The following is a 15,314-nucleotide window of genomic DNA, read 5'->3' on the forward strand; positions in this document are numbered from 1 at the left end:
CAGGGGATCAGGGTTTTAGTAGGTAAAATATGTTGTATAATACCTTGCAGAACTTCACTTCTGCTTCTAAGTGGTTAATGTACTGGGACTGATCGTTAATTATAGGAATGAGATCAGAAAGGGCAGGTAAATCTTCGGTTGCAGCTTCTGGGGGTTTCTGCAGGAAGCAAAGAATAGTATGTGTTATTTTCTGGTTTTCCTTTTTTCTGCGGTAAGATATTGGTTGCACACAGAATACTATTTACACTCAACAAAAAAAGTCATCAAGTACTTGATTGTGGGGAAGAGAGAAATACTAAGATTTTTAAATCTTCAATACAAAAAGTAAAAATGTCATTCTTGTCAAAAATGTACAATTGCTTGATTAAGCAAATCTATAAAACAGGATTAAATCATATCCACTACCTGATTTGTAAATGATATTCATACCTATTTAAGTGCATGACCTATTTTAGACAAACATAAAGAGGTATTTTCTTCTTGAAAAAAAAAATCTCTTAAAAAAAAATCTCTTGAATTTTACTTTAGAGTTGTGGGTATGCATCAAAGAATATACCTCTAAATGCTAATTCAYAATTGCTGCAGAAACACAACTGTGCCTGCAGTTTTAATATCTCTACAGAAATGCAGTAAAATGTACACATTTTACTAGAGACTATGTTTATTAAAGAACCTGGTATTTTAAAAGGCACCTCAGAAACAGAGTTGGAAAGAAAGTGGGAGTTTTTCAGAAGACTCTACTAGTAGATAAAAGTTTTGTTACCCTCACAAATAACTACTGAAGGCAGATACTGAAGGAAATCCCCAATAGATATTGTCTATTCAAGATAAACAATTACATCTCTGCTTTTTTTTAAATAGGATTTAAACAGGGATTAAACTTTTTACCCAATTTGGGCAAAACACAATCTCGATAACTTTACAGCATTTACTCCTAAGAATACAGTACAGATTAAATAAGAATGTAAATAAATCTATCCTTAAAAATCACAGTTCAAATATTTTCCTGAAAACTACAGCCTCTCTTTGATCATACTAATAACAGTCCTTGTTAGTCTAATAGAAAGAACTTAGAGTAGATACTACAAATATTATTTGTATATATTATAACAATTAGTTTAGATACAACAGTGACATACCTTAAAATAATTTTAATATAGTAACAATATTAACCATAAATATGCCAGTCTACAATGAAACCATCTTAGAATAACAAAGATATTTAATGGATATTCTACCTTTATAGTCAAGAAAACAGTTACTATCAAAACCTCACCAGCTTTATGTACTCCAGTATTGTTTTACTACCTTAGTTTGATATTTCACTATGGCAGATTTCATCCACTGAAAGAACTGTGTAAATGCATTYTAATTCTAGTTGACATATATGAATTATTTTAATTCCTGAAGCTAAAAGAAAGCTGATCCATGCAAACCCTCAAGTGTCTCTCTTTCTCTTTTTTTTAAAGATTGAAATTGGGATAGTGAAATTGGGACACGTTTCCAAGTTGAATATATATCCTCTTCTATAAAAGATCTCTGCATTTTTCACCCATTTATTGGACTGACAGACATTTGTAATAGTCTAAAGTGCCCTTCTTCATATTGTTCACTGATAAGGGTACAAAATTCATAGACAGTTTGCTAATGAATGCCTCTCAGAAAACAGTTACATTTCTAATATTAGTTTACTATTCTGGATGAAAAGACAGGCCTCTTATACTGAGCCGCAGCTAGTTTGAAACTGATATAATTCTACTAATTTCTGTGATCATAAGTCAGAATCACACCTATTTTGCACGAAATGATTCAAAGGATATGCTTTTCAAATATGCCTAACGCCTTTAAGACCGTAAATTCTATTTTCAAAAGGTAGCTGAACAGTTATGACTCTTAAGTCTCTGCGACCTCTTACAAGATTTAGAAACCAACACCTCTATTTTTAAAAATTATTTTTGAAACATTCAGCATTCAAAATCAAGCTACTAATGGCTAGCTGTAACATCTTCTAGTAATTATATCTATAGGTTCTGCATCTGACAACAATCAATGTTTTTTCCCACAATAAGGTGTTAATATGCCTGTCTTACCTTAAAGGATAAAGCTAAAATCCACTAACTGAAGAATAAAGAAAACAAACAAACAAACCCCACCGAACAAACCTACTATGAGGTTTAAGTGTATTGTACATGGATGATGAATAACCAAACCAGTAAAGACAGCTAAAATTTCTAGCAGTCAAAGCCTTCGTATCATATTTACCCCATATAAATTTTGACTATATAGAGGCATAAAATTTTATAAACAGTCCAAAATATTTTAAACTTTGTTTCATACTTTAGAAGAAACAAGACTGATACAAGGTTAACATGCCAGCCTTTCCTCATTGGAGATGGATTTAAAATCAGATACGAAAAGTATATTTGGCAGTTTTATCTGAAACAGACATTTATGAACATAAGGTGAACATGCAGTGTATTTATAAATAAGTAAGAGATTTACTCTATGCTGGAAGTCTCTGGATATTGTTCCATATTTAAAACAAAAACCCTAAGTAAATTCTCATTATAATAACAAAAAAAATTCAAGACAAACACAGTGAACAAAAAAGGCAGTTGGAAGTAATTATTTAATTACTCCTAATTAAAGCTTTGAATTTAGTCTAAAACTATCACTGAGATAAGAATTATTTTCCATTCTGACAGACAAGGAAGCCCGTTCAACAAATATACTTGTTCAAAGCAGCAAAGAAACAAAAAGACATTCTTCTGAATCTCAGCTCTATATTTGACATAACTCTTCATGCTCCCTCAGGGAGAATCTTTGAGGCATGTGGAACAACAACTGAGGAGACAAATGGACGGTTTTCCAGGACCATCCCGAAAACCTTTCACAGAATTGGCTCTGAGTCAGCTATGAATTCTGCCCTGGCCCACAGCATGCAAATTCCAAGTCCCACTGAATCAGAATTCACCTTGCTTTAGAGTCTATTAATCTTAACTAGTTTATACACAGCTTTAAAAAGCAAAACATACTTGTTAGAGTAAATGTATTATACTTCCAAGAATATTTGTAATTCATCTCTCTGTTCCTCCAGCTCCCTCTCATCCCTCACTGCTTTTTGAAAGTGTAATGGATACCTTGCAGCTAGCAACTCCAACTAATCACTGAAAAAAAGATCAAACCACAGCAGGGAAAATGGGGAAAACTCCATTTATATTCAAATTATTTTTCGCTGAAGAACAGCACTAACATTTAACATGAGAAACTTAGCACTGGTGTAACATATGCAAGAGTGATAAAAAATGGTTCCACTAAAGGGAAAAGAGTAAGTAATATATTTTCCTGACAGAAGAAAGGAGGACTTATTAACACAACTGATAGCACTGTCACTGTGATATTTCTTTATTTAAAATGTCTCTATCTGCCCTTTGATGGGACAAATGTCTGTCAGATAATTGGTTGTTTTCTTTTTACTTTTATTACACAATTGTTATCTCTTAATTAGGGAACTTCTACTTAATATTCTGATCACAGCTCAAAATAACATGCATTAAAGGATGAAATAATAGAGGCCGGGGGGCAAATATTTAAACTAGACCAAATATTAAAATCAAAACTGAAAGACACACCAAATCAGTATGAAATAGCAAACATCTATGCATGAGTCTCAGAAATGCTGTTCATATTTGCATTCTTAATATTCAAAAGTTTACCATATAAACACAGGCATTTATGAAATACAAATGCAGCTTTAGAAGCTAGTTTTCTACACAGTAACAAATGTTTTTGCCACCACAAATAAGTTGACCCAGTCGTGCTTTTCCAGAGTGCCTCAAGATTCAAGCCTCTAAACCCCAGGAATTAAAGACATTTTAAATCAGGCAGTCTTAAACCTGCTGCCCTATAAACTGGCAAGAAACAATGGGAAGCAGTCACAAGGACTCCGCTTGTATTGATGGTGTCAGGACCCTGAGCTGGGTGCAGTTAGGTTAGCTAAGACCCATCTGGGAATACAGGCTTCAAATTGTTCTACACTACTACCTCATTTTTGACAGGGAAGAGTCACTGGCATTGCTTACTATAAACCAAAGTAGTCAGTGGAGGCCATCGTAAGATGCAGCTGGAACAATGCCTTTAAGTTCTTTTTTCCTATGGGGATACAGAACAACTGCTAGATAGTAGTAACTGAACTGTCCACCTTTGCCTATTTTGGTGCAGTTCTGCTGTGAGAATGATAAATTTGAGAAGCCCGTGTAAGGGTGTCCCTCCCATGTAATTAACTTTGCCAGAGAACCACTGCATTTTGGTAAAGAGCTACAGAATCTGTTGTTACATGGACCTCTCTAATCCTCTGAAGAAAAGGCATGGCTATAGCATAAGAAAGCCTTCCTGAATCCTCAGGATAGAGTGGTAAAAGAAAAGAGAGGCTGCTCTTACAGAAATCTGTCTTTGCAGTCAATCCCAAATGTTTCCAAAACAAGAAGGATGGACTTCTGGTGGAGAGAAGATGAGAAAGCTGAAAGTAATGTGATCTGCCATCCACACTGGATGGTAAACAAAAAAGGAGACAAGTCTAAATCCTGAATTAAGGAATTCCTTGTTCTTCTGCTGTGGTCATAAGCATACTCAGTTCTGGCCACATCCTTGTGGATCTCCTACATTTCAGAAGACTAAAATAATTTGGGGTTTCTTATTCTCAGAGACTAGATATCTGATCTCAGCATGTATGCTATTCATTCAAATAACACAAAGAAACAAGGCAGAAATACATACAGACAATGACATCCTCCTCGATGGGGAGGCTTCACTTTCCATTCTTTCCTGATTTTGCAACAAAGTTTTAAGTTGATTAACTAAGAAGAGATTAAAAAAAAAAAAGATTAATAACCAAAAAGTCTTCCTTGTTTGGATGGAATTAATATTATTTCTAGCATGTCTAAAACTATTTGCTTTCAGAATAATCTTACCTGCATGACTGTGCTGCAGTTCCTGCCAGGCTGAATTCCCTCTCTCATCATCTCCCCTGTCCACAGAGGACTGGTCAAATCCAGCTTCACCCTCACCCATTGCAAACTGTCCTTCCTCCAAGGCGTATTTCAGTTGATGGATACTTTCACTAGCACGATCTGCAAACAATCACATCATTAGCCACAGGAAACAACATAAAAGAAAGTATTTACTGACTGAGATTTTAAATGTGTGGGGAAAAAAAAAAAAAGGACAACTGAGTATATTCAGCATCTGTCTAGCTTGACTGTTTAATCCAAACTCAGCCACTGGAAGCAATTACCTAACACAAACAGCCAAAACTACTATATGCCATAATTTGCAGTAGAACTGTTTCCTACAATTTTAAAGAACAAATTACGAGTAGCATCTTAGCCTGGCTATACCTCAGGGTTCTACAGCAGTGCAGGTAGCCACTACAGAAATTCCCAGTAGAGGCTTCAAATACTAATCATACACTTGATCCCAAATTATTTTCTAGCATATACAGCTTCATTACTTTTCAACCAACATAATAGCTCTTGTTATATTTTATATAGTGTGCAGGATCAGGCTCTACGGACAACATCTTTGAATTCTAATGATGATGCCACATATCACAAAGCAATACATAGCACAATTGAAAAATATTTGAGTAATTGAAATAAAAACCTCAGCAAATGGTTTGTCAACATAAAACAGTAATACAAAAAAACATATAAGTTCTGAACAGGTATAAAAATTAAATAAGAACATTTAGTATACACTCATCACCTCTAGAAAAACAAAATCAAAAAAATCCCTCCCTGATAAATTGAAATACTTTGTGAAGTCTTTCAAGAATTCACTGAGTTACTCAGAGGCGACACATTGAAAGTGAGGAAAAAATGTTACTGTATTCTTTTCATAAATCCCTTTTTTAAATTTCATTCAGCTGACTTCATTAAAAAAAAAAAAAGAAACTTTTTAACCATAAAGGCAGAGATATAAATGCTGCATCATTCTGATGCAGCTGATGTCAAAAAGACACTTGAGAGATTTGCAGCTGAGAGATAACAAGTGAATTGGGAATCAGAAGATAAGGGCTCAATTTTAGAAAACAATGAACCCGGTTCACACTACAGGATCTCAGGCAATTCACTTATTACTTTTCTTTCAACTTCTTATTTATAAATAGAGATGAGTATTTAATTTCTCTCCCCTTTAAGCAATTTCTATACTAAACAGACAAGGACAGACTTAGAGCAAAGACTATGTTACTACAGAATATGTATGGCTTTATGCAATGTTTAGCAAAGCAGGATTTTGAGGTCCTACTGTAATGCCAAGTGAACTAAGAAAATGATCCACACATCAGTCACGGAGCATGCATTCTCAGTTACAGTCCCCCATCACTATTCACAGCCACTTCATCAGGAATGTAAGACAACATTTCTTTTATGTAATGCTAGTCATTTGTGGCTATAAGTTAAAACCACCCTGAATCAGAAAGTTTCCTGAAAAGTTAACAGCTATCAATATTTAAAACAAAACACCCATGCTTCAATTTCAGAAACGTAAAATCACAGCTGTTTCCTTCATTTAACATCAAATTCTTTAAAGATTTATTCTACCTCAAGACTACTGTATATGAAACATTCAGGTGTAAATCCCCACAGAACAGAAATTGCACTTGTGAGGCAAGGTTTGTAGGGAGAGGAAATATCTTTTACTGGAGCAACTGCCACAACTGGAAAAAATGGCAAGCTTTCCAGCATACAAGTCCTTCATTTATTCTTTTATGTTTGTAATCTGTAAATTTATAATGATGTATAAATAGCTATCAACTGAAAATATTTTTTCTCCTAGAGAAAAAAGAAAGCCAAAAATCGCAGTTAAGCATTTGCTTGGTAGAACTCAGAAGACATGCCTCAGAGTATATCTGCTGCTGGTTAAAAATGGCAATAGTTCCTTTTTTGGAACCTGGAAAAATGAATACCAGCTCAATTCAGGGAATAAAAGTTAGGTATGTATTTGTGCCCTCACTTCATCTGCCCTTTTCAAGTTCAGCTAATCTTTACTACAGTTGAGAAATCTTTTTCTTCCCCCCACTCCTATGGGATTTAACAGTCTTTTTCATTCTTTTTCTCTGCTTGGTTATAACTCGCCAACAGTTTAGAAAAAATAACGTCCCCCCAAAAGACATAGAATTTAAGAATATGGCTTTCAGTCCAGTATGTCAGCTTTCCCTTACTTTTTAGCAACGATAGCTTTTAATAAAAACCTGACCTGCTTCTCATGTTGTATTAATCTCAATACCCATTTTTAAAGGCCAGTCTTCTTAACAGTAGCATTACCTCTTTTGATTTTCAGGTGCTCTATCCTTTAACCAAGTTTATGTAGAAGAAGACATAAAAAGCACATTTTAAATACTTATTATAGCAAAGTCATGAATATATTTCAAAAGGCAGTGACTCAATAAAGAAGCTTTTAGGTCAAATATCCCTGCTGACTAATGAGCATACTCAAGTTGTTCATCCATTCTTGAGTGTTCTAGCATGCTATAGGAGCGGGAGAGTTAACCAAGAAATGGTGGAAGTAGCTCTCTGATGCAATGTCTTACATATTTACCAAACTATGTTGCAACTAGTTGTAGCCGAAAGTTGTTCAATATCAGTTAAGGTATTTAAGTGGTGTGTCATCCAATAGCAGGAAAATTTCTTCATTTCTCATTCACTGTAGGCCTCTGTCAGAGATCCTGAGAGTCTAAATATTTACTTTTATGTTCTATACCCAGTGAAGAAAAAAGAAGTCCCATGTACAGTTTTTTCCAGAACTTCTCTCTTTGCAGAGAGAATATAGCATTACAGCTTCTGAACTCCATGCTACTACTTTATCCTTAAAGATAACACAGATCTTAAGATGCTACAACCTCTTCTTCCTGAAATATTTTGGGCAGCAGCAGGAGTGAAACACATGAGAAATATTATCAATGGCACACTGATATTCACTTTTCTTGACTAAACTTTCCTGCCTCCACAATAATGCCACCATATTTTTGAAAGCTGCCTCAAACATTTGCCAAAGTTTCTTGAAAGCTTGATAATTTCCAAATTACAATGGCTGCTACTGTAAGTAAAAAGCTCACCAACCTGGGAATGCGGGAGTTTGGAGCGTCCGATGTCTGGGTTTAGGATTCCCTAGTCACTGAAGAGCTAACATGTACCTCAGTAAGAGCTGAACTGGATCCGTAGAAAGGAATAAGTAGATTACAAAATTTTCTAAATAACGAGATAATTTGGGACATTAGGATAAAAGACGAAACAGTACATAGTGGGATTATACACTTGTGTTGCTTCTGCCAATGTAAAAACATCCCTTTTAAACCTGAAAGAAGCATAAAGAACCTCTATGAATGCAAACTAATGGGCATCAAAGAGCCTTTATTTAAAGGCAGAATGATGGTTTTATAATGAATTCAGAAGTCACTAATTTTCAAGTGCTCCTACATTTAAACCAATTATTCCGGTTAGACTATTCCTATAATTGCACATTTTATAGAAACTAGGCCTCATTAAAAACATACTGCAGAAAACTACTTGCATGTAGTACTGTAATTTGCGTATCTAAAATTCAGTCTGCCTTTGTTCTTCTTTTCTGCGTCTTAACAAGCCTACACAAATAAAATCTGAACATATGTTTCTGTTGTACGATAAAACTCCATTGATGTGTTATATGGGTACGGCTGAGGATATGGATGAAGCTGGACTTATCTGGATTAAAACTTCAAAAAAAAAAAAATCCAATGTATTGATATAGCTCTTTGGTTGCCAGTGTTTAAAGGATCTCAGCTGCTGATGGAAAATGACAAACCAGTAACAAAACCTGATGGATATAAATCAAAAGAAAAGATTTAACTGCTCCATCAAAATGTTGTCATTTTTCAACTATTGGTAAGAATCATAGGAGCACTCTACTTGCCATACGGGACAAAAAATATTATCTAGTGCCTCAGGAATGACATAAGTGACTAAAAGCATGAGAGAAAGCGATATACTGCCTATTATTTCAGTGACAAAAGCAACCAGCTACCCTAAGCAGAATCAGGTCCATACTGCTCTAGCTACAAACACATCGCTATCCCTCCATTCACCTAAACATGAACGCAACTTTTGGCTACATTAGGTTCATTTATGCATAATGCTTTAGACAAAACTGATAGGGCCTTGACTAAAACACTGCTTAATGTTCAAAAAGCACATAGTAACATATATTCCACACACCAAATAAAGATACTTCTGTGTCCTGAAATAAGCATTGATAATTCTTGTTATTTTTTCTACCCATTGTAACTACAAAATCTAAGTATTACACCCTGAAAATATATATTTTGAGTATAGTATAGGTATCCTTTTTCTAGAAAGTATCTTGGTATAAATATAATAGGTAAAGTTTTTTGTATGGGAATGTCACTGCTACTGCTGAACAACATAATTTCTTTTACATTAGAGACACATTCAACTAATCAATAAAAAAAGATCAAACTAAAGGCTGAAGTCGGAATAATCGGAAGTAAAATACAACATGGAAGAGGCTGCTGTATTTCCAAAGAGGTGATAATCAGCTTTGAAGCAGAGGGGGGGTGGAATTGTGAGAACAATTTGCCACTGAAGTGAAAACAGAAACAGAGAAAGCATTGAACCATGTTTGCATTGCCTAAACAAAAGATGTTTTTTCAGACACTGCCCAAGACTGTCTATAAAGAGCACTTCTTCAAAAGAAAGCACCAAAGCTACCTCATTTATGAACTCAGAAATGCCACAGAAAATACTCCGAGAGCTAATGGAGAGCTTAGCAAAGGAACCAACCATCCAAAACAAGAGAATTGCCTGAAAGACATGGAAAATAATTCCAGCTGGTAGAAGTGTTAAGCAACAGAAATTGAAGGAAAACAAACTACAGCTGTATGAAAAAATTACCATAACTCATCAGCTAAGGCTACAGATCTAGTTCTAATAAAGTTCACAGGAAGACTATGGGAAATTACTGGCTATAAATACAATGAACAGTTCACTTTCTGATATACCATGGTTCCCAATCAGAAAATGGTCCTAGAAAGATAGAGAAGCAGGAATTACATCAATTCTGCTGGGATTCAAAAAAAAAAGAAATTACATGAAACAATAACAGGCCAAAGAGAAGATAAAATTAGACCAGTTAGTGAAAACAAAAACAAACAAACATAAAAAAGACATTTAAAGAAATTTTTACTGTCCAAAAGTACATTAGCTCTGACTTTGTTTCTATTGACATTTGCAAACCTAAAATAGTGCATAATGTACCTCTTTCTGGGTAGCATTTTAGCCTTATTACTTAAAAATACCAAAGAAAAACATGCAGCCCACACAGAAGAGTTCTACTTCCTGAATACCTAGTTATCACTGGAAATGTGATGTATGCAAGAGTAACTTTTTGTTTGGACTAAGACAGAAACTTAATTAACTTTATTTGAAATATTTGCTACTCTACTACTGGAGAGATTTTCACAAGATAACAAAAGCTGGCCTTCCATAATAATAAATATTTTCACTCACTAGACTATTTTAAAATATTTATTAATGTGTGCTAGCTATAACTGATTCGCTCTTCCCATTTTAGACGTATCAGACAGCAAGTGAAAGGTTGTTGCTCAAGATGGGATTTCATTATGAAGTACCAACTCAGAAACCTGCAAGCAAGCTGAAAATCTCCTAAGTTTTTACTGTGTTTTGCTTAGTCTTGGAATTTACCTTATTTACCATTCTGATATGAACCAACAGCCACCAGTATTAGCTGCCAGTCCCAGGCGTGCCTATGACTTACATGGTACATGGCAGTCTTGAGACTGAAAGCTTCCTATCAATTACTACCTATGTTGCCAGGGTTTTACATGTAAACATTCAACAAGAACAATGCATGATTACAGCCTATTCATTAGCCAGGCCTCAAAAGGTCATGAGAGGTGTTTAACATACAGATGTTACAAAATAATGAGTTACTGATCCACTTATTTGACTCTTCTGCCTTCATATTTCCTTTGCGAGAAATAGACCATTTTCAACACTCCTTTTACCAACTTAGCAGCTGTAAAAGGAGGCTATTCTCTGTTGTGTGAAAGTTTACACACAGTAATGTGAACTGTACAAATACCACTCTCTTAACTCTGTATTACAAACAATAAAGACTTTAAATTAAAGTCTAGACTATTCAAGAAAAGCACTGTTATAGGATCCTTGTTATTTCATCAGAAACCTCTGTTGACCTCTAAGTCCAGTTATTACTTGGTCAGGTTTTTTGGTCTCACTTTCTGTCCACTGGCCACCTGATGAAGTTTACCGGATTCTAGTGCACACTTGGGTGTCCTGTGTATTAGTCCTCTGAGGGATTTCTCTTTACAGCAGCAGACACTGCATTGAAGAGTAAATGATATTCTCTTGAGAACTTATACAGCCTTCCACCACAATGAACGAGGCCACAAAATTATTCTTCTGATCTCCAGAAAGGATGGCGAGAAGCTGTTGCTATGTATCAGCCTGGATCCAGATAAGGTCAAGCATTACAAAAGCAGTTTAAGAATGCTGCATGTCAAAAACATCAAATAATGCTGAAGTCATGCTGTCTAAAATTCCAGAATCTGGACTGGAATTATATGAATTTGTAGAAAAGTCTCAAACTGTATAATTACATAAGAAAAATGGGTAAAGAATTAGGTTCAGCAACTCATGAAGTAATAATGACCCATGACGATCTTCGGTAATTCAATTACTGCTAGCGTTAACAATGTGAGGAATGTTTTACAGGTCAAAGGATTTAAAAATTGTACATCACTCAGAAACAAACAGGTTGGCTGAGAAACATAATGGAACCAATGTTACATTCCCCTGCTCTGGGGTTTTGTTTGCAATATTACCCTACTGATCTCTACTTACCGAGAGGCACTCCTGGATCTATGGAATTAGTCCTACCTTTACACAGCATGGAGAAAGGCAGAAGTCCATGTTTCCCAAAACGGCACAGAAACTGAAGGGAAACAGCCACCAGAAAGTCAAATGTTCTGAAGTGATTTAAAAACCATAACAGATCCAATGTAAGGGAACCCCGTCAAAAATAGGAAAAAGGAAAAGTGGTATGAACAAAATATGTGCATGCCTTCATTTGAAATGGGGAGCTTTAATATTACTCTTTCACACAGTTAAACAGCCCAAGATGCATCATTCTTGAGAAAGGCCCTTTGAAGTTATGGGAAACTTAAAGAGGTCACTTACAACATCCAGGTAACCAAGACATACTTCAACTCCATATATCAAAAGGCTACCTAACTATGAAGATATTAAGAATCCCCTACCACCCCAACAGGTTTTCTACTCGAGAAAAAAAGAAATTCCCTTGGATCACTTGAAATGCACAAAGGACCTAAGACAAAAGACAGAAAATCCAAGCTCTGTTGCAAAACGTCGCAAAGAATATTTTCAAAACAAGACTGGTCTGAATAAAGGAATGAACTAAGAAGTCCTTACCAAACTACACACACACACACACAAAGACCATTTACATAAAGAAATACTGAGCATGCTGAAATTAAGGGAATAGGGGGAGGAGGCAGTAGGCTTGGAGTCCAAAGGCCTTTGGCTTCCACTGCTGTCAGTTTCTAAGTCAAAAACGTCACATGCTGTAGGGACTCCAGGCAACTCAGCACAACCACCGTACCCCGTGCATTCCCGACGCCCCACCAGGATGGACGCTGAGCACAGCATGCTGCCTGCGCACGCTGGAATTAAAGGACACCAACAAATCTCCTTCGATGAATATGAACGAAGGGAATCTGCCTTTCTCACTGCCTGCATGCCACCCTTTGGACTTCCCAGTAATGTAAAAGACCAGCATTGACTGGTCTGCAACTAAAATGAAAAGGCAGGTCACCCCCTGGGCTATCATAGAATGAGAACAATAGTTCAGATGATGTTTCAGTAATAGTGTATCTTCTTCTCGGAGCTGTATAAAAACAAGTAAACAAGTCAGAGAAGTATTCTAGATAGAAGATAATCAGAAGTGCTCTGAAAACATGCAAGATTTTGTTAAAACCACACATTTTCAGCACATTACTTACTTCAGCTTATACTTATGCCTCTAGAAACACAGCAGAAATGAACAAAATGAAAATCCAAAGTGTGGCCTTTCTAAACAAAGCTATCCCTCTGTGCATGACAATGCTCTTTAATAAAGCAGAAACATTACGCCATCAGATGATTTTTCAAGCAGCAATACCGTAGTTGTTCAACTGTAGTTTTTTTAAAAACCTGATTATTCAGTCCATCTGGCTGCATCACAGTCTAAAGGAATGGACTCTAAATTACATGCAGAGTTTAATTCTTGAAGAAGAGGACAGAAAATCATTCACATCATAGGGACAATAAAACTCAGAGCAAAAACCCTTTGCCTTAGTCCAAATTGAGTACATGAAAATTATCCAGTGGTTTTCCATAATGGCCCACAGAAAAAAGGAAACGTGATAAAGTTCTAAGATTAACAGCACCTATGTATGGCATTTCATAACTTTTATTCATCACTTTTATATAGCACAAAGGGACTCTACACATTTCAAGATATGTTCTGATTTCTGCACTTTTAACTGTTCTACCTGTAGCTTCCAAGCAACATCTATATGTCCATTTATACTACTGGAAAAGTAACTAGACATGATTCTTCAAAGCACTCTCTTCTGGAACAAAGCAAGATCCATCCTCAGAACAAACAACTGATGCTATTTTGAGAAAGAAATGTGAAGTATTTGCTAAAAATAAAGTATCAAGTAGCTATTAAAAATATGTCCATTGTTTTATCTTCTTGTAATAATGTTTCCTATATTGCAATTGTACATGTAATTCACTAGCATCACAAAACAAATTAGATTTACTTCCATTATCTTTAAATGCTGTTTAATAAAACATTACCTCAAGATGTGCTTTTTTTTTTTTTTTAATGCTAAGCAGGGTGGCATATCCACAGATTATTCTGGCTTTCTTCAAGATTTGGTCACATACTTTCACCAATCAGAGACGGTCTGAAAGCTGGTAATGCTCAGCTGTCATAACAAAGAGGGGAAAAATGTTCTCTGCATATATAGTGCTTGTTGGATAAGAAGGCAGGTATGAACACAGTTAATGATGTGGGAAATAATCACGCTCATCAGAATCATTTTTCTGCCTCTTCTTTATGACTAGAATTTTACATGTTAATGAAAGCTAAGATTTGTGCACAAATCAAAGAGCACACAAAACAGGCAGCAGCCCTATCAAAGCCAAGGTTATGATCAACTACTTGCGATGGGATTAAATGCATTTAAGATGTGATATTTGACTGTCCACTTTAGTAGCCTGCTGCAATGCAAAATAAACCAAGATGATTTTCGTTGCAGTAGACCAGCGGAGTGCTCACGGTCAAGCACCACCAGGGGCACTACAACTAGTTAAGAAGAACTAATGCAATCACACATAATCATATGACTCTATCTTACAGTTTGCCAGACACTGGATTTTTAGGTTCATTCTGATTTTCATAGAAGTTGCAACTCCCGAAAGCACTTTTTGGAAGGAAAAAAATAATAATAATAATAAAAAAAAAGCTGGCCAGTCATACTTTAGTTTTCTTCAAACTGCAGACGCTCGAAGCACATGGGCTGTAGGTCTAACTTCGCGTTTAAAGAGCACCGATTAAATAAAAAGGGGGAGAGGGCGGATATGAGCACGGCTGACATGTTTTTCACAAGCTCCAGTCAGGCCTCTGTGCAGATGCACTTTCACGGGGAAAATAACTCTGCCTCTGACACAACGTTTCTCTAGACAGCGATTTAAGGAGCAGCAGCAGAACTAGCTCTGCTCTTGCCACAAGCACGCCCAGAGCAGGGACGGCGCCGCCCCGGCCCGGCCCGAGCCTCCGGGGGSGSKRMSGCKGSGCGGCGGGRCSGSAGCMGSSRGMGGSRSCYGSMGSSGMSCCSGSCCYMYCGSSGCSKCCCCCGCTCACCTCGGAGGCGCCTCTGGTACCGCTCCAGGGTCTCCTGCAGCGCGGGCTCCCCACGGGGCGCCTGCATGAGGCGGCCGTCCGCGCCGGGCGCCGCTGCCGCCCGCAGGGCTCCCGTCCGGGGGAAGCGCGTGGACACCCCCAGGCGCTGTCCCACACACCGGCGCCCCGCAACGGCGACCGGTAACGGTAGTTCGAGCCGCTTTGCTTTCCCGTGCTCCGCAACCGCCGGAGGCGCCCCGAAGAACTACAACTCCCACAATGCGCGACGCGGACACGCTCCGGCTCCT

The 15,314-nt window shown here is 36.9% G+C and overlaps 1 protein-coding gene across 9 annotated transcripts in view; it reads right to left on the reverse strand.

Moving 5' to 3' along the window:
• SDCCAG8 (serologically defined colon cancer antigen 8) overlaps positions 1–15,314 on the reverse strand; it is a 115,910-nt gene that overhangs the window by 100,163 nt on the left and 433 nt on the right. For 6 of the 9 annotated variants that reach the window (XR_003256052.1, XM_026081930.1, XM_026081953.1 and 3 more), the window contains exons 1-4: positions 15,028–15,125; positions 4,971–5,129; positions 4,777–4,856; positions 44–157 (exon numbers count right to left, since the gene is read on the reverse strand). Coding sequence is in view for 8 of the 9 variants with exons in the window: in XM_026081930.1 (XP_025937715.1) it covers positions 44–157; positions 4,777–4,856; positions 4,971–5,129; positions 15,028–15,094 (420 nt within the window). In the remaining variant the exon portion in view is untranslated. Of the gene's footprint in view, positions 1–43; positions 158–4,776; positions 4,857–4,970; positions 5,130–14,643; positions 14,891–15,027; positions 15,264–15,314 lie in introns of those variants that run through there. The other 3 variants (XM_026081939.1, XM_026081922.1, XM_026081913.1) reach the window with 3 other exon arrangements.

This window comes from Apteryx rowi, unplaced genomic scaffold (assembly GCF_003343035.1).
Source record: "Apteryx rowi isolate R43461 unplaced genomic scaffold, aptRow1 scaffold_117, whole genome shotgun sequence".
Taxonomy (NCBI): domain Eukaryota; kingdom Metazoa; phylum Chordata; class Aves; order Apterygiformes; family Apterygidae; genus Apteryx; species Apteryx rowi.